The sequence below is a fragment of the Conger conger genome, chromosome 13, assembly GCF_963514075.1.
Source record: "Conger conger chromosome 13, fConCon1.1, whole genome shotgun sequence".
In the NCBI taxonomy this organism is placed as follows: domain Eukaryota; kingdom Metazoa; phylum Chordata; class Actinopteri; order Anguilliformes; family Congridae; genus Conger; species Conger conger.
In genome coordinates, this window is record NC_083772.1 from 23,011,550 (window position 1) to 23,029,367 (window position 17,818).

At 38.8% G+C, this 17,818-nt stretch overlaps 3 protein-coding genes across 3 annotated transcripts; 2 read left to right on the forward strand and 1 right to left on the reverse strand.

Annotated features, from left to right (window-relative positions):
* Positions 1-27: 27 nt before the first annotated feature.
* Positions 28-957, forward strand: LOC133107441 (olfactory receptor 8I2-like). Its single transcript, XM_061216428.1, has one exon. The coding sequence runs from the start codon at positions 28-30 to the stop codon at positions 955-957; it is 930 nt and encodes a 309-aa protein (XP_061072412.1).
* Positions 958-5,735: 4,778 nt separating this feature from the next.
* Positions 5,736-6,665, reverse strand: LOC133108707 (olfactory receptor 4B13-like). Its single transcript, XM_061218391.1, has one exon. The coding sequence runs from the start codon at positions 6,663-6,665 to the stop codon at positions 5,736-5,738; it is 930 nt and encodes a 309-aa protein (XP_061074375.1).
* Positions 6,666-16,139: 9,474 nt separating this feature from the next.
* LOC133108699 (olfactory receptor 8I2-like) lies at positions 16,140-17,075 on the forward strand. The gene has a single exon (XM_061218375.1). It carries the CDS (start codon positions 16,146-16,148, stop codon positions 17,073-17,075), a length of 930 nt encoding a protein of 309 aa, XP_061074359.1. The 5' UTR covers positions 16,140-16,145.
* Positions 17,076-17,818: the final 743 nt, after the last annotated feature.

The window sequence follows — 17,818 nt, forward strand, 5'->3', positions numbered from 1 at the left end:
TTTACACCCACCTGGTATAAAACTACCATGGATAATTCAACTGAAATAGTATTTGTTCTACAAGGACTGAATGAGACGATGTCAACGAAACGCGCATATTTTGTCGTCACTCTTCTCGTTTACCTTTTTACTATTTCAGTGAACCTGACTTTGATTGTGACAATTATTTTGGAGAAAACGCTCCATGAGCCGATGCTTCTGTTTCTGTGTAACTTGTGTGTGAATGGAATATTTGGTGCGTCTACATTTTATCCGAAAATATTGGTAGACCTTTTAGCTGACTTGAGAGTTATTTCATATATAGCTTGCCTGGTTCAAATGTTTGTAATATACAGCTATGTGTTCTGTGAATTGACCACGTTGGCTGTGATGGCTTATGACAGGTATGTCGCAATATGCAAGCCGCTGAATTACCACTCCATCATCACGCCTTGGAAAGTGATGAAATTGTTACTTTTCACCTGGCTGTTATCCCTCTGTGAATCAGGTATTGCGATGGGCCTGGTCACCAGACTACCTCTATGTGGATTCAAAATCGCAAAGATGTACTGCACAAATTGGGCGGTGGTAAAGTTGTCGTGTATAGATCCCACTGTCAACAACATATATGGATACATTCTCATGCTTTCTCACATTTTACAATCGGCGCTGATCTTGATTTCCTATGTAAATATAATCAAAGCATCTGTTCGCTCGCAGGAAGAACGGAGTAAATTCATGCAGACTTGTTTGCCCCATTTAATCTCATTGACGAACTTCTTGATGGCAATTGTTTTTGACATTATGTACGCTCGCTATGGTTCCCACAGCCGTCTGCAGCCTCTCCGCAATTTCCTGGCCTTGGAGTACCTCGTTGTTCCACCGATCCTAAACCCTCTCATCTATGGCCTGAAACTGAACCAGATCCGCAGGATAATCTTTAGAACTTGCAGCCGTAAATCAGATGCTCTTGAGTGAATGTCGTTTTTACTGTCATCTCCACTGGAAAAGATTGCTTTTTGTCATGTTATTTTAAACGTATTGCTGATATATTGGTGTTTGAACTATTTTTCTCTCACGTTTACTACATTGTTCAGATTTTTTTTTTCTTGTGTTATTTTGTTCGAAGACCCTGGTAAAGCCAACTTGAATTATTTCGCGCACGTACCCTACACGCTATAAGTATCATACGTGCAGTACTTGAAGCATGTGCATGGCAGACAGTAGGCGGAAATTTTAGCCTCGGTAATAGAAATAGTAATTTGTTATTTCGCCGACGCTTTAATCCGAAGCGATTTACACTTGATTGATTCATCTCTCCAGTGGATACACCGGTCACTGAACCGCCAATATTCCGTCCCTGTCCTTTACCTTAGCCACAAGGCTACAGGCTACCCCACAATGGAGGCAGTGTTTGCATCATGAAACTGCTTCATGGTTAAAACCATCATCCTAGTCGCGTGGCAGGTCCAAGCGAAGATAATTGCTTTGGCGCGGGGAGGCCCTGAATATTAAGGTGTCTTATGTCATTATGTGTATCTTATGTAAGGACACAATATATAGCAATGTCAATGCAATATATAGTGTCAAATGTATAGGAGTAAGTGACTATTTCCCATATTATTCTGTGACCGGCTCCTGAGCTCAGAATCGAGGAATCAATTTTGAATAACGTCGATTGAAATGTGTGCAAATAAAGAGTTGTATTTCTGTTTTTGCCAAATTGAGTAAAGTGGCTACATCTGATTGAGCTTAATCACACTGTTAATCAAGGAAAATGATTGAAACTAGGTCAAGACCAATAATTCGTTTAATGGGATATTTTCTGGGCGGCACGGATGGTGCAGTGGGTAGCACTGCCGCCTCAAGGAGGTCTGGGTTCGAATCCCCGTCGGCCGGGGCCTCTCTGTGTGGAGTTTGCATGTTCTTCCCGTGTCTGCGTGGGTTTCCTCCGGGTACTCCGGTTTCCTCCCACAGTCCAAAGACATGCAGGTTAGGCTGATTGGAGAGTCTAAATTGCCCATAGGTATGAGTGTGTGAGTGAATGGTGTGTGAGCCCTGCGATGGACTGGCGACCTGCCCAGGGTGTATTCCTGCCTTTCGCCCAATGTATGCTGGGATAGGCTCCAGCCCCCCTGCGACCTTGTTCAGGATAAGCGGGTTAAGATAATGGATGGATGGATGGATGGATGGATGGATGGGATATTTTCTGCCTGCTCGATTTTGAACTCAGCGGCCGCCAGTAACAATGTCGCCAGTAAAATATATGCCTATGGGCCTATCATTTTATAGAGAAATCGCCTTTGAAGTCGCTATATCAAAATGAAATGGGTAAAAAAAAAAAAAATGTATTCAATTGAAGGATGTCGTATATCATACATGTTAGATACGTATGGAACCAATGTTTTTTTCACACATGGTTGACGACTGAAATTAAAGAAGAGGCTTGTACGATCCAGGATTTTGAATAAATTTATGTCAGATCATGTACATACAATGTACCCAAAAGGTAAACTAAAATACAAATAAATACTGAAGCCTTTTGTTTTTATAGTTTAGCACTGAATATCTAAATTCTTAAATCAAGAAACATTCCATAACTACTTTATATTTGAGCACAAACTGGGAAAAAAATGTGTAAAGATGTCAACAGGCATTTTCCCAAAACTGCACCCAGATGTCCTCAAGTGTCCCCAAATCTTTCCAAATACAAAACATCAGCATATCTTTTTATCCAGACACATGCATGATTAGAAGAGCTTATGTCTCTATTAAAACAGGTTTTTGGTACAAAATGTAAAGAAAATTGACCTTCACATGAGTTTTATTCATCAAACACTTTATTAGGTATTTATTGGACTTATTTTTTTAGACTTTTTAGACTACTGCTGTAGCCTATCCATGATGCATTGTGTGTTCAGAGATGCTCTTCTGCATAAGAATGTTGTAATGTGTGGTTATTTGCATTACTGTTACCTTCCTGTCAGCTTTGACCAGTCTTGCCATTCTCCTCTGACGTCTGTCACTAACAATGCATTTCTGTCTGGAAAAGTGTAGCTCACTAGATTTTTTTTTGTTTGTTTTTTGCACCATTCTTTGCAAACTCTAGAGACTAGTGTGCATCAAAATCCCAGGAGATCAGCAGTTTCTGAGACACTCAAACCACCCTGTCTGCCACACTTCGATCACATTTTTTCTGGATTATGATGGTTGATGTGAACATTAACTGAAGCTCCTGACCCATATCTACCTGATTGTATGCATTGTACTGCTGCCACACAACTGGCTGATTAGATAATCGCATGAATAAGTAGGTGTAATAAAGTAGAAATGTTCCGAATAATGTGCTATGTTTAATCCAGAAAGAAGATACATGTCTTTGCTATGACTATAGACCGCTGATACAGTTATAGGACATTCCTAATCTTGACTGATTACAGTTCAGTCAAAAGTAGCGGGAGTGAAAATGTTACAACATGGCCCAACTATGCGGCAAGTTTAAACAGCGTCCGAAATATCGGAAAACGGACTTGACAACGCGTTGTTTTAATATAATTCAAAGGCTGGTGAATCCAGCATTCTTACCGTTTACATTTATACATCTGATAATTGTCCTGTAGAAATTGTCTATATTTTCGGTAGACTAACCGCATATGGCAACATTAAGATGAATGCCTGTGAAGAAATGGATAAGAGCGAGTGCTAGGTAGGACTAAATAGGTGCATGGTACACATGGAATATACAGCGTTATATTAAAAGTTATTGTGGCTTATGCATTTATAATAGGCGCGGCCATTTTAAAACACAGCGTTCCATCATGTCCCGGCTCTGCTGCATGGCTCACAGTCTTCGCTTGCGAGTGAAATGCGCCAAAACTATACTACTTTCATCGAAAAAAACTTTGGTGAAAAAAACATTACTTTCAGTATGCTAAAACAGATAATTACAACTGAGTTGAAGTTTTCAAATCGTCCTGCCACTCGCACACGAGAAGCGGGTTGCTGTAATGCATAAGTGAAAACAAACCCGTAATTCTTACGCAAATGCAGCCATGCAAAATCCCCACGTTTAAACATGCACTATGTTGGTCTCCCCTACCATAGTTTGTTAGCTAAACGTATGAGCGCCAGGTTATCTTAAAAGTATGTTAATTTTCAGGTGATATTACACAACTACAGAATAAAGATATTAGACAGTTAAACTGCTTCATTAAAGGAAAAATACACCACTTGACTGATGGAGCTGATGGCTACAGAGACATTTCCACCCACTAACGAATTAACCGAAGGAACCTCTTCGGTCTCAGGGGTAGCGCTGCCCTGAACATGACGGATTCTGTTATGCGGAAGGACCCCGAGCAGATCGATTAAACACAGAGAGACTAGGATCTAGGCAAACACAGAGACACTAGGTTATAGGCAAACAGCGAGAGACTAGGCTATAGGCAAACACAGAGAGACTAGGGTATAGGCAAACACAGATAGACTAGGCTATAGTCAACATAAAGACCAAGCAATGTGACAAGTAACAGAATGAACGTGAATACAAAAGCTAACAGGTAAATCAAAGTATGTAAAATAGGGATGAGTGCTATTATTTTACCATCCATTTTTACCAGATTTAACAGAAATATCTCTTTTTTCTCACATTTAGCAAAAAATGTCCATGTACATTTTCAATAAATAGGCGATACGATCTTTAAAATGACAGCTGTAAATGTGAAATATGCCATTCAAAACATATTTTTATATTGGCTAAATGTTAGATCATTTAATGGTTTTTAATGTATGAAATATAACGAAATATACAAAATATTTAGCTCAGTATTCTCTAGTTATAGAGAATATTGAGCTATATTTGTCATATTTAAAGGTTTCAGGCAGAATGCAATATTAGACAAATCGAACTCAAATCGAGTAAACACAAAAAACATTTTAAAATGACTATTTCATTTATTTAATGAAAAAAGTTAGCAAACACCCAAATCACTTGCCCTCTTAAACTTAATAACTGATTGGACCACCTTTAGCATCAATAAATTCCCACAATTCTATTTAAGTTTCACATCGCTGTGAGGTCTTTGGTTGGTTTTCAAGTATGAACTCCTCATACCACAATTTCATTTCACTTTCAGCTCACAGGCAGATGACCGGATATTCTCATTAAAACTTTCTGGTACAGAGTAGAATTAATGGTTCCTTGGCAAGTAATTACAAATATGCAATAGTACAAAAAAAAAGAAAGAAAAGAAAATCAGGACGGAGGCAAATTATTTTTCGTGGCACTGCATTCACTTTGATTCTTCTGTATTTACGATAGATTGCATTTGACGTTGTATTTTTTTCTGACAGCTACTGAATGTGAACAAGTCGTTTCCTTAAGCATTTACTAACATTTACAAAACCTAGCTGTTTTTTTTTCAGCAGGGAATTCAAACATGTTTAATATTAAAAGCGCTCGGAAGGTACGGCCCAAAGCAATCGATACGATCGATCGGTTACGGTTGCTTGCTGCAGTTTCGTTGTGCAAACATCGAGGCAAAAATTGGGGTAGGCTGCTGTCGGCCTGGTACATACCTGCACATACCTGAACGTATTCGATAAGTTTATAGTAGACCTATGCTAAACGGGGTTTGCAAACAAGAATCACACCACAAGAACAAAAACTTGATAAAAAATGAAAAAAACTATTCATGCACATATCTTTCAAATAATATCTATCTTTTTCTTCCTGGGCAGGAAAGCAGACACAACATTCACTTTAGATTTTGTATTTTCTGGCTGCAAACTCTAAAGACTCTCCGGCGGATCTGGTTCAGATTCAGACCATAGATGAGGGGGTTCAGAAGCGGTGGCACAACGAGATATTCCAGGGACATGAAATTGCGGAGAGCCTGTAAACGGCTGCGGGAGCCATAGCGAGCGTACATGATGTCAAAAACGAGTGCGATCGTGAAATTAGTCAATGATATTAAATGGGGCAAACAGGTCTGCATGAACTTATTCCGTCCTTCCTGTGATCTCATTGATATTCTGACGATATTAATATAGGAAACCAAGATCACCACTGCTTGTGCAACGTGAAAAAGCATAAGAATGTACCCGTATATGTTGTTGATAGTGGTATCTACACATGACAGCTTTACCACTGCCCAGTTTATGCAATAAAGCTTGTCGATATTAAATCCACAGAGGGGTAGTCTGACTGTCAAGCCCACTAAAATAACTGTTTCAGAAATGGAAAACAGCCACGTGAAAAACAACAAATTCCCGACCTTCCGATGCGTGATGATGGAGTGGTAATTGAGCGGCTTGCATATCGCGACATACCTGTCATAAGCCATCACAGCTAACGTAGTATATTCGCAAAATACATAGCTGTATATTACAAAAATTTGAGCTAGGCAAGCTTTATACGCAGTAACATTCAAGACGGATAAAAGGTCCACCAATATTTTTGGATAAAATGTAGACGCACCAAATATCCCATTTACACACAAGTTACACAGAAAAAAAAACATGGGCTCATGGAGCGTCTTCTCCAAAATAATTGTCGCAATCAAAGTCAGATTCACTAGAATTGTAAAAAGGTAAACGAGAAGAGTGACGACAAAGTATGTGCGTTTGTTTGACATCGTCTCGTTCAGTCCGTGTAGAACAAATACTATTTCAGTTGAATTGTCCATGGTAGTTTTATAACTGTTGTGTATAAATGAGTGCGTAGGTTTTGAGATGTCCAGCGGCAGCTTTTCTGGTGATTGTTTCTCCTGCACCGCAAACGGGAAAAGTAAAGACGATCAACAATAAGCAAATAAGCTTTTTTTTTTTTTTTTTTTTTTTACAAAGGCTTGCAGCCTACTTTGAATTCATCGCATAATATTAGCTACCTGATTACAATGCGAACCCTTCACCTACAACAATTCTTAAAATGTAAGATAAAACCTTCCCCTATCGAAAAATGATTAAATCATATTCTGACGTTCAAGCGAAATGACTAAAGACTTCGTTAGGTTTCTAACTGTACCCGATAAAGAAGCACGCAGAAAAAAATGTATGTCTATGATCACCGTATCAGGGTTTTATATGTGGATTTGTAAGGGCCTTTGAGATTTGCCAGCCAATCACGGTCTACTTCATCGAATTTACTTGGCCTAATTAAACAAAGTCAACAATGAGAGATGAAAAAGTTAACGCAGGCAAGTGTAAAATGCGCAATAATAGAATGTGTGTATTTAGCAGGTTTGTTTTTCGGATATACACTTTATTAGGTACAATTATCCAGAACCGGGTACTGGACCCCGGCTTTTGCCTGCTGTTCATGGAATTGATTGATGAAGGTGCTAGAAACATTTGTTTGGGGTTTTCGTTTGACAGCATTGCACAGTTCCCGCAGATTTTCCACCGCATGCTGCAAACTACTTAAACTAATCATTCAACTGGGGTGTCTCGGTGGCGCAGCCTGTAGAGCACTAACCGCATGCTCATTGCGAGCCGCAACGTCGGCGGTTTGAATCCGACCATCTGAAATTTGTCGCATGTCTTCCCCCTCTCATCTCGCTCCTATTCTTCCTGTCTCTCTATACTATATACTGTCCAATAAAGCTGAAAAAGGCCTAAAAAATATCTTTAAAAAAAAACGAATCATTCAATTGATGCCCACCTGGTATTTAGGAGGCAAATGTGCGTCAAGAAAACATTCCCCACACCATTACACTAGCTTGTAGCTTTCACCCAAGGCAGGATTAAACGAAAACTTCCATGCTGTTTACATCAAAAATTCTGTCCCTACCATCTGCATGTTACAGCTGAAATTGAGAGTTGTCAGAGAAGGAAACCTTTTTCCTGGCAGTCAATCAGTTGGGCAATAATGTGCCAACTGTAGCCTCATCTTCCTGTTGTAGGACAGGATTGGAACGTGGTCTGGTTATCTGTTGCTGTAGCCCATCCGCTTAAAGGTTTGACATGTTGTCCATTCAGGGATGCCCTTCTGCTCATCACTATACACCGCTGTTATTTGAACATTTATAGCCTTTTCTATTTAGTCACTTAGCCTGCTATTTGCTTGAATGAGTCTGCCTATTCAGCTCTTAGACTATTCAGACATGACTGACTCATAAACAAGGAGTTTTCAGCCACAGAACTGCTGCTCACTGGATGTTTTTTTTTTTCTAATTTAACTCGGTGGAGTCTGAAGTGTGTGAGAGACCCAGGAGGACAGCTGGATCTGGGATGCTGCAACATGATGTCTGGCACCAGCAATGATGCCATGGTAAAAGTCACTTAGATTGTGCAATTTTCCAACATCACGATATGTCACAACACAACAAAGATATACAAGGACCCCAAGCAGTTGTTGAGGTGAGCAGATCGGCGATCAAAACTGGCATTTTCCAAATTTTATGTCTACACTCTAGTATTCTCTTATGGGGTGTCAAAAATGACAAAAAAATGATGTTATTCACTCATTATTCAAAATGTGTTTTTTTCCCTACACTTATGATCTTTAAAAAGACAGGTGTAAATTTGTGATCGCAAAACAGAAGTGACTGGCATTATACCTATGGGCAGCCTGGAGCGTGCTCAAGGTGCATGACTGGGAGACGCAAGGTCGGCAGTTCGATCCCCAGTGTAGGCATAATATGATCCGCACGCCCTTGAGCAAGACCCTTAACCCTGCATTGCTCCAGGGGAGGATTGTCTCCTGCTTAGTCTAATCAACTGTATGTTTCTCTGGATAAGAGTGTCTGCTAAATTACATTAATGTAATGTATAGTCACTAATAGTAAATATTTTATATGTTTTATAATATTTTATTGTTTTCAGGCTTGTGTCAAGTGGAAACAATGAGACAGGGGCAGTAGCGATGAGTGGTGGGCTCCCTCTGGTGGTTCGTTGAGGGCACCACAACATTGAGCTGCTTTAATAATGACAGTATACACTCAGTGAGCACTTTATTAGGTATTTATTAGACTTATTTTTTAGACTTCTACTGCTGTAGCCTATCAACTTAGAATTACGATGTGTTCTGTGTTCAGAGATGCTCTTCTGTATACCGCTGTTGTAATGTGTGGTTATTTGTGTTACTGTCACCTTCCTGCCAGCTTTGATCAGTTTGGCCAATCTCCTCTGACGTCTCTCATTAACAAGGTGTTTCTGTCTGCAGAACTGCTGCTCACTAGATTTGAATTTGTTTTTGCACCATTCTTTGCAAACTCTAGAGACTAGAGTGCGTGAAAATCCCAGGAGATCGGCAGTTTCTGAGATACTGAAACAACCGTGTATGACACCAACAATCATTCCAGGGTCAAAGTCACTTAGATCACATTTTTCCCCATTCTGATGGTTGACATGAAAATTAACTGAAGCTCCTGACCCTTATCTAAATGATATTATTCATTGCACTGCTGCCACACAATTGGCTGATTAGATAATCGTTGGAAATAATTGTTGGAGAGCTTTTTCAATCATTAAACTAGCATGATATAATGATGTACATCATCAGTTTTCATCTGTCACATAGTAGATGGTGACCAATGTTGTATTTATCCCATGAAAATAGCAGGTACTGTATGTCAAAGGGGCTGAAGTTTCTAAAATAAAGGCCTTGAGAACAATACAGTCAGGTCCAGAATTATTGGCACCCTTGATGAAGATGAGCAAAAAAAAAAAATGTTTTTAATGAAAAATGTAGGTGTCAAAATTATTGGCACACTTAAAGATTATTTGAAATAAAACCAGCAGTAAAATTCTACATATTTAAGTTAACTTAATGAACTGTATTGTGACCATCCATACTTCCTGTTTCCCAAGGGCATAAAAATGTAAAATCCATCCAATCCATTTCCATCACCATGGGGAAAGTCAATGAACTGTCAAATCAAAAGAGACAGATGGTTGTCGATCTACACAAGTCAGGTAATGGGTACAAAAAAATACATAAGCGGTTAAACATACCACTAACCACTCTTAGGGCAATAATCAAAAAGTTTCAAACATCTGGAACAGTTGCCAACTTGCCAGGAAGAGGATGCAAGTGCATGTCGCCCCCACGCACAGTGAGGAAGATGGTGAGGGAGCCAAAGAAGAACCCAAGGACCACAGTTCAAGAACTGCAGACTTTAGTTGCGTCTTGGGGTCACAAAGTCTCAAAATCAACTATAAGACGCCACCTCTATACCAACAGGCTCTTTGGAAGGGTTGCACGAAGAAAGCCCTTACTGAGAGCAACCAACAAATTCAAGAGTCTGGAGTTTGCAAAACGTTATTGGAACTATGACTGGAACAGGGTGCTATGGTCAGATGAGACTAAAATTGAACTTTTTGGCCATGTACACCGTCGGCATGTTTGGTGTCAAAAAAGGGATGCATACAAGGAAAAGCACCTCATACCTACTGTCAAATATGGTGGTGGATCATTGATGCTTTGGGGCTGTTTTGCTGCCAGTGGTCCAGGGGCTCTTGTTAAGATCAATGGCATTATGAATTCCATCAAGTACCAGTACATTTTAGCCAGAAACCTGGTTGACTCTGCCAGGAAGCTGAGACTTGGCTGTAGGTGGACCTTCCAACAAGACAATGACCCAAAACACACTTCAAAATCAACACGGAAATGGTTCTGTGAAAACAAAATCAATGTTTTGCAATGGCCATCTCAGTCTCCGGACTTAAACCCTAACGAAAATATGTGGTCTGAATTGAAGAGGGCAGTTCATAAGCGAAAACCTAAGGATATAAAGGATCTTGAAAAGTTCTGCATGGAGGAATAGTCCAAATGTGTTCTCTAACCTTATTAAACATTATAGAAATAGGCTCAGTGCCGTTATCCTTGCCAGGGGAGGCTGCACCAAGTACTAAAAACAGGGCTGCCAGTAATTGTGAAACCTTTTTTTTTTTTTGGAAAACATTTGAAAAATCTGTCATTTTGGTCGATTCCATTGAATTATTAATAAAGTAAAATATTTTCCACATGTTGGAAAATTACAATATATCTGAGTAATGGCATTATTTGTTTTCTACAGTCTTTTTTGTTAATTGTCATCAATAATTCTGGACCTGACTGTATGTGCAGTTTACATGGCCAAGCAATGACTTAAATCAACCTTTGGTGCTGAGAACACCCCAAAAACCTGCATACACTACATCATCCAGGACTGAGACAACTGTGGTGAACAGGAACTTCTGGGACATCACCCAGATTTAAGTCTCACCTCCTGCACGGCCACAAATTACATAAAATCTCAAAGCAAATACCTACAACCTAAAAGATGTTGTTTTACAACAGGAAATCATATATTTTATTTTATTTTAAATAGTTCATTATCACAAAGACATCTGCTTTATTTAAACCTGTTGTAAGACTGACAGTTTGATGAACATACGTTTTAAATTATAATATCCAGAAAGATTCCACGCAACCCCTCAAAACCACCTCACTGGAACCTGATTGTGTTCCGCTCTGCTGTTTCTTCACCCTTCCTTCAGACAGGTACCCTTCTTCTCTGTCTGATTGGGAACTGCCAATAACACCACCTCCACCTATAACTGCCACACCTGGGGCCTCATTTATAAACGTTGCGTATGCACAAAAGAATGCGTACGCCACTTTCTAAGCAAACTTTGGCATTTATAAAAAACTAACTTGACGGGAAAATGTGCGGTCCTCCAGGGAAACTCTGACCAATGCGTACGCACATTAACTGGAGAAATGAGAAACTGCGACTCCGATGGCAATGGGATGAAACGCGAGAAATGGTGTGAAATTGATACCACTGTGTAAGATAAATCGAAATATTACCTCTCACGTATCATATATGAAGAGTTAATTTGCAAAAACGGATAAAAGCCTCTCTTACAACGAATAAACAAACAGCTGTTTGATTGATGCTCCCTGGAGTGCCCAAAAATATGATTTAGGATGATAAATATAAACGGAGATGTTGTTGTAAAATAATCCCTCAAATACGTAGACGAATTGTTAAACAATACTTCATGTTACTAAATGTATTCTCATAAATAATATGGTGAACAGTCGGACAAATTACGCTGCACTTATGCCGTTTACAATGCGTCAGTGCATAGTTTCATATATTGTTATCATATTCATATATTATATTTTATAATATGTTTATTGTTATGGATTTTTGTTCGTTTTATCTCTTAATTTTGTAACTCTGTTTTCAATGGTGCTAGACAAATTATGTGTATTATGTGTATTATTATTATTATTATTATTATTATTATTATTATTATTATTATTATTATTATCATCGTCATCATCACATTTGTTGTGCAGAACTGTTCGTCATTTACAATCAATCAGGATAATTCCCCCACCTGTAGCTTTTCAGAGGCAATCAAATGGCTGAAATCACTTTTCTTGGCCTTCTTTTCAGCGTTTGCCATTGTTGTCTTCGTGAAATGCATATTCATTAGGGGTGTTTCACTGCCTGTTTATAGGCAACTGTGGGCGGGACATGAACCTGGCAAAGGTGCGCCACATTTAGAGTTGATTGTGATTTATAAAGGAAAACTGGCATGGGACGTGCGTGTGCACTGTTTTATAAATCAGAATATTTTTGTGCATACGTCCTGGGTTTCATGCGTACGCAACCTTTTGATGTGAATCCTACCCACAGTTTTATAAATGAGGCCCCTGGTCTTTAGTGAACACCTGCTCCACCTGCAGCTGTTGGAGCTCCAGTGCCTTTGGAATTTCATTTGAAAAGTTCACATTGAAAAGTTCTTCTGTGACAACTGGTCAATTGTTAAGCTGTCCTGCATGCCAATGACACTAAGTAATGCTTGCGGATATCATGGTTATTGAGCTCCTGGTCATTCCACCGCTGATCAACCTGATTATATATGGATTTAGTCTGTGTGAGATTAAGAGAAGAGTATTCAAAGTTTGTGACAGATGCAACAAAATCTCATGGAAATCTTAAACCGTCTTTACACCGTGATACTGGGTAAGAATGCCAGATCAGAATCAGAAAAATGACACTGATCTTTTAATGACTTTGACACGGTATTTCTGCTCTGTGCAAAGACAGTTATAGATTCTTAAGAAACAGGTTATACAACAGGAGATGAGTGTGCATGATGTATGTGAGTGCATTAAGTATTTACAGAAAAAGAGAGAACATGATGAATATAGAAAGTCTGCTGTTTTTATTTAACTCACAGGATTATAATAGCACGATAGTTATTTATTTCTTAGACATCTAAAATATAGACCCATGTGTTACTATTAAATGTATTCAATTTTAATTTTTTATATCTTGGCATGGACAGCTCTTGCATACTGCCCTGTCACATTAAACAATTTAGGCAGCAGTGTTATGTTTCTGAGTCTGTCTGTTAATTTATGATTGTTATTCTTGTAATTCATTATTTTTCATGATCATATCTGGTTTTCTGTTTACCATCCATTACTGTTTATCACATTTCGTAATCCCCTGTTATGTCTGTGTCAAGATGTTTTCGAGCCATCGTCACTCCCCTGTCTGCGTGCTGCACTATTCGGGTGGTTTCGGTAGTTTCTGGATTTCCAACATTTCTTCCAGCCTCGCATTCCTTACTTCTGTCTTCTTTCGCTAGTTAATGTTGTAAAGCACTTTTCTTACTAACAACTACGAATTTAGATATTGTACAGTACTAATCATTAATACACTTACTGTCTGTCTAACTAATAAACTAACAGTCACTTAATTTGGGTAGTTTGGATATTGTTGAATTCAGGGTGGATTTTTACCTGAGTGACTGCAGTAAATAGTAGAGTATCAATCCTTATTAATCCCAGGACTGTGTTCAAGGACATGTAGCTACAAGCGGTAATGCACTGGGGTTGAGCAGGAAACACTGAAGATATTTCTGAATGAAACTTTTAAACTGTCTAAATTATCTATATGCTGTAGCCAAATTTATAAAAAATGAAGGAACTGTCAAATAAGTAATCTGTACCCTGGTTGATAACCACACATTTTAGAAGGGTTACATACTCCATACAGTTCATACTTTGTGCAAAACTACACAATTTATGCAAGTGTCAATTTTTTCTTTGCAATTTAGGAGGAGGAAAATGATATTTTAAACCTTTAAATCATACATTTTCCCTTCTTATATTATATCAATCAATTTATTCTGGAAAATATCGAAGCAATTGTTCCCTATTGCTGTGTGGTCCATTAGTATTTCGACAGTGATGCATTTATTGTTGTTTCCGCTCTGAACTTCAGCAAACAAATAGTTGAAATAACACAATCACAATGTGGCTAAAGGGCAGACTTTTAGCTTTAAGTTTCTACATCAATTTGGTGAACAGTGTAGATAAGAATTGTAGCTATTTTTATACCTGGTCCCCCCAATTTTAGGTGAGCAAAAGTAATTGTAAAAAAGTAAGCCTTCGCTCCAGAGGCGGCACCTTAAGGCTTGACTGAAGTTTGCTGATGATCACACGGACAAAAGGCCTTCTGGAGGAACGTTTTGTGGTCAGATGAAACAAATATGTAGCTATTTGGCCACAATGACCAGAAATATGTTTGGAGGACACAAAGTGAAGCCTGCGACCCTAAGAAGACCCTACCTACCGTCAAGCATGGTAGTGGTAGTATCATTATGCTCTGGGCCTGTTTTACCGCCAGTGGAACTGGTGCTTTAAAGAAAGTAAATGGAATAATGAAGAAGGAGGATAACCTCCAAATTCTTCAGGAAAACCTCAAATCAGTTGGGTCCTGGAGTTGAATGTTCCAACAGGACAATGACCCCAAACACACATCAATAATGGTAAGGGAATAGCTAAATCAGGCTAGAATTCAGGTTTTAGAATGGCCTTACAAAAGTCCTGACTTTAAACCCCATCAGGAACATATGGACTGTGCTGAAGAAACAAGTCCCTATCAGAAAGCCAACAAATTTAGTTGAACTGCACCAATTCTGCCAAGAGGAGTGGTCAAAGATTCAACCAGAAGCTTACCAGATGGCTTGTGGATGGCTACGAGAAGCATCTACTTGAGGTGAAAAGGGACATTTAACAAAATATTAGAATTGATTGCTGTATGTATATTTTTGACCCAGCAGATTTGGTCACATTTTCTGAAGACCCATAATAAATTAATAAAAGAACCAAAATTCATGAATGTTTTTTGTGACAAAGAAGTATGTGCTCCAATCATTTCCTCACAGTAAAATAAGAGTTGTATAAACTCTTAAACAACTCCTGTAAACTCAAGACTGCCATGACATACATGTGTATGTAAACATTTGACCACAACTGTAGATGTAAAAGCCCTGAAATTCAAGCTTAAAGTCTACACTTTAACTACACAGTGAATGTTTTATTTCAACTGTCTGTTTGCTGGAGTACAGAGTGACAACAACAAAGAATGAGTCACTGTCCAAAAACGTACAGACTGCACTGTATTTTACCCAAATGCTGTTGTGTTGTAAAATTGGGACAATGCAACTGATAGTGCAAGTTGCACATTAAGTACTTTAAATACTTTGGAAATGACTTTGTCTCCTAATATTGTACATTAGTATTTCTGTAGGCTATGCTTATAAGAGACATATTTTTAAAAAGACATGTACTGTAACTGTGGATATCCAGTATAAGTGTTATAAAAATCACTTTCCACGGATGCTGAATCCTATTCTGAAGTGCACACTTGTCTAGTTGCCTGTGTTTTGTTTCTCCTCTTTCCTCTCATTATTTACTTGATTTCATTGGGCTAAGCAGATTCTGTGTAGAGTACAATGATTAGCTGGCAAATCTCAAAGGCCCTTCACACAAAGGATATAAAGCCGGATACGGTGGGCATTGACATAAGAGCTGTTTTCTACAGTTAGAGACCGAATTAAGACTTTAGCCGTTTAGCTTGAAAATGTTCGATATGGGAAGTCTTTTATGTTTAAGTTGAAGAATTGTTCTAGGATTTCAATGGTTTAGATAAATAGTAAGATACATTTTATTCAAATGAGAAGTATTGTGAACAGGCAATATCACAGCATAATGATTTGAGGAAGTCTAAAAACCGTTGTCCAAACAAGCTGCTTATTGCTGATTGTCTGCTTGCGTTACACATTAAATTATCACCGGGGAAGCTGTCGCAAGGACCGCTCAGAACGTCCGCAGTGTAGACACTTGTCACTCACCTGGTCTGGAAACTACCATGGAGAATTCAACTAAAATAGTGTTTGTTCTACAAGGAATTAATGAGACGACGTCAAACAAACGCACATACTTTGTCGTCACTCTGCTCGTTTACTTTTTTACTATTATAGTGAACCTGACCGTGATTTTTACAATTATTTTGGAGAAAACGCTCCATGAGCCCATGCTCATGTTTCTGTGTAACTTGTGTGTAAATGGGTTATTTGGTGCCTCTACGTTTTATCCGAAAATATTGATGGACCTTTTATCTGAATTGAGTGTTATTTCTTATACAGCGTGTCTGGGTCAAATGTTTGTAATTTACAGTTATGTCTTCTGCGAATACACAACGTTATCAATGATGGCTTATGACAGGTATGTAGCGATATGCAAGCCGCTCAATTACCACTCCATCATCACGCCTCGGAAGGTGATGAAATTGCTGCTTTTTTCCTGGTTATTTTCCATTTCTGAAACAGTTGTTGTGGTGTTAATGACAGCCAGACTACCCCTCTGTGGATTCAAGATGGAAAAGCTTTACTGCACAAACTGGGCGATAGTAAGGCTGTCGTGTGTGGATACCACTATCAACAACATATACGGTTACATTCTCATGTTATTTCACCTTTCAGAATCAATGCTGATCTTGGTTTCTTATGTTAACATCGTCAGAGCTTCTGTGCGATCGCAGGAAGATCGGAGTAAGTTCATGCAGACATGTTTGCCCCATTTAATCGCACTGACCAACTTCACAATCGCACTCGTTTTTGACATAATGTACGCTCGCTATGGTTCCACCAACAGTCTGAAGGCTCTCCGCAATTTCATGTCCCTGGAGTACCTCGTTGTTCCACCGCTTCTGAATCCTCTAATATATGGCCTTAGACTGAACCAGATTCGCCGGAGAATCTTTAGAATTTGCAGCCAGAAAATACATGCTCAAAAGTAAGTGTTACTTTACTGTCGAGGCTGGAAAGGATTGATTTTGTGCAATATTTAATTTTAGCTATAGTTTTCAACCTGGTATTTTGGCGCTTGAATTGTTAACAGCCGAGTCTTTATTTACTAGGCCTACCTATAGTAAATCTTTAGTCAGGTGGTTAATGGTTAAAATAACCACCTGCCGCGCGCCAGGCCTTCCAAGTGCAGGTAATTGCTTTGGATAATTAAACATGTTTTATTTAGAAAATATTTGACCCATCAGAATAAAAAATTTTTTCTATTTGAACTGAGACGCTGCTATTTTTACTGCAATCTGAATGAGACGATACATTGTCGCTACACTTCTTGTTAACGTTTTTACGATATTAGCTAACGTGCCTTTGATTGTGACAATTATTCTGGAGAGAACGCTCCATGAGCGCATGCTTATATTAGCGTGTAACCTGTATATAAATGGGATATATGGTGCCTCTTCATTTTATCCTAAATTATTGGCGGACCTTTCATCTGACTTGGGTGTTCCTTCATATGACGGTTGTCTCAAATGTTTGAAATTCACAGTAACATTTGTTACGGTGGGCCCACTAACACATCCTACAAGAATGAAGCACAATTGATGGTGCTTGGAGAAAAATGTACTGAAACTCCAACATTAACTTGTAACAATGGAGTAAATAGTCATAGACTCCTGACAAAGTACTTGAAGAAGAGACCAGATACTTTCAGCAAATCTATGCCTTCCAGTCACCT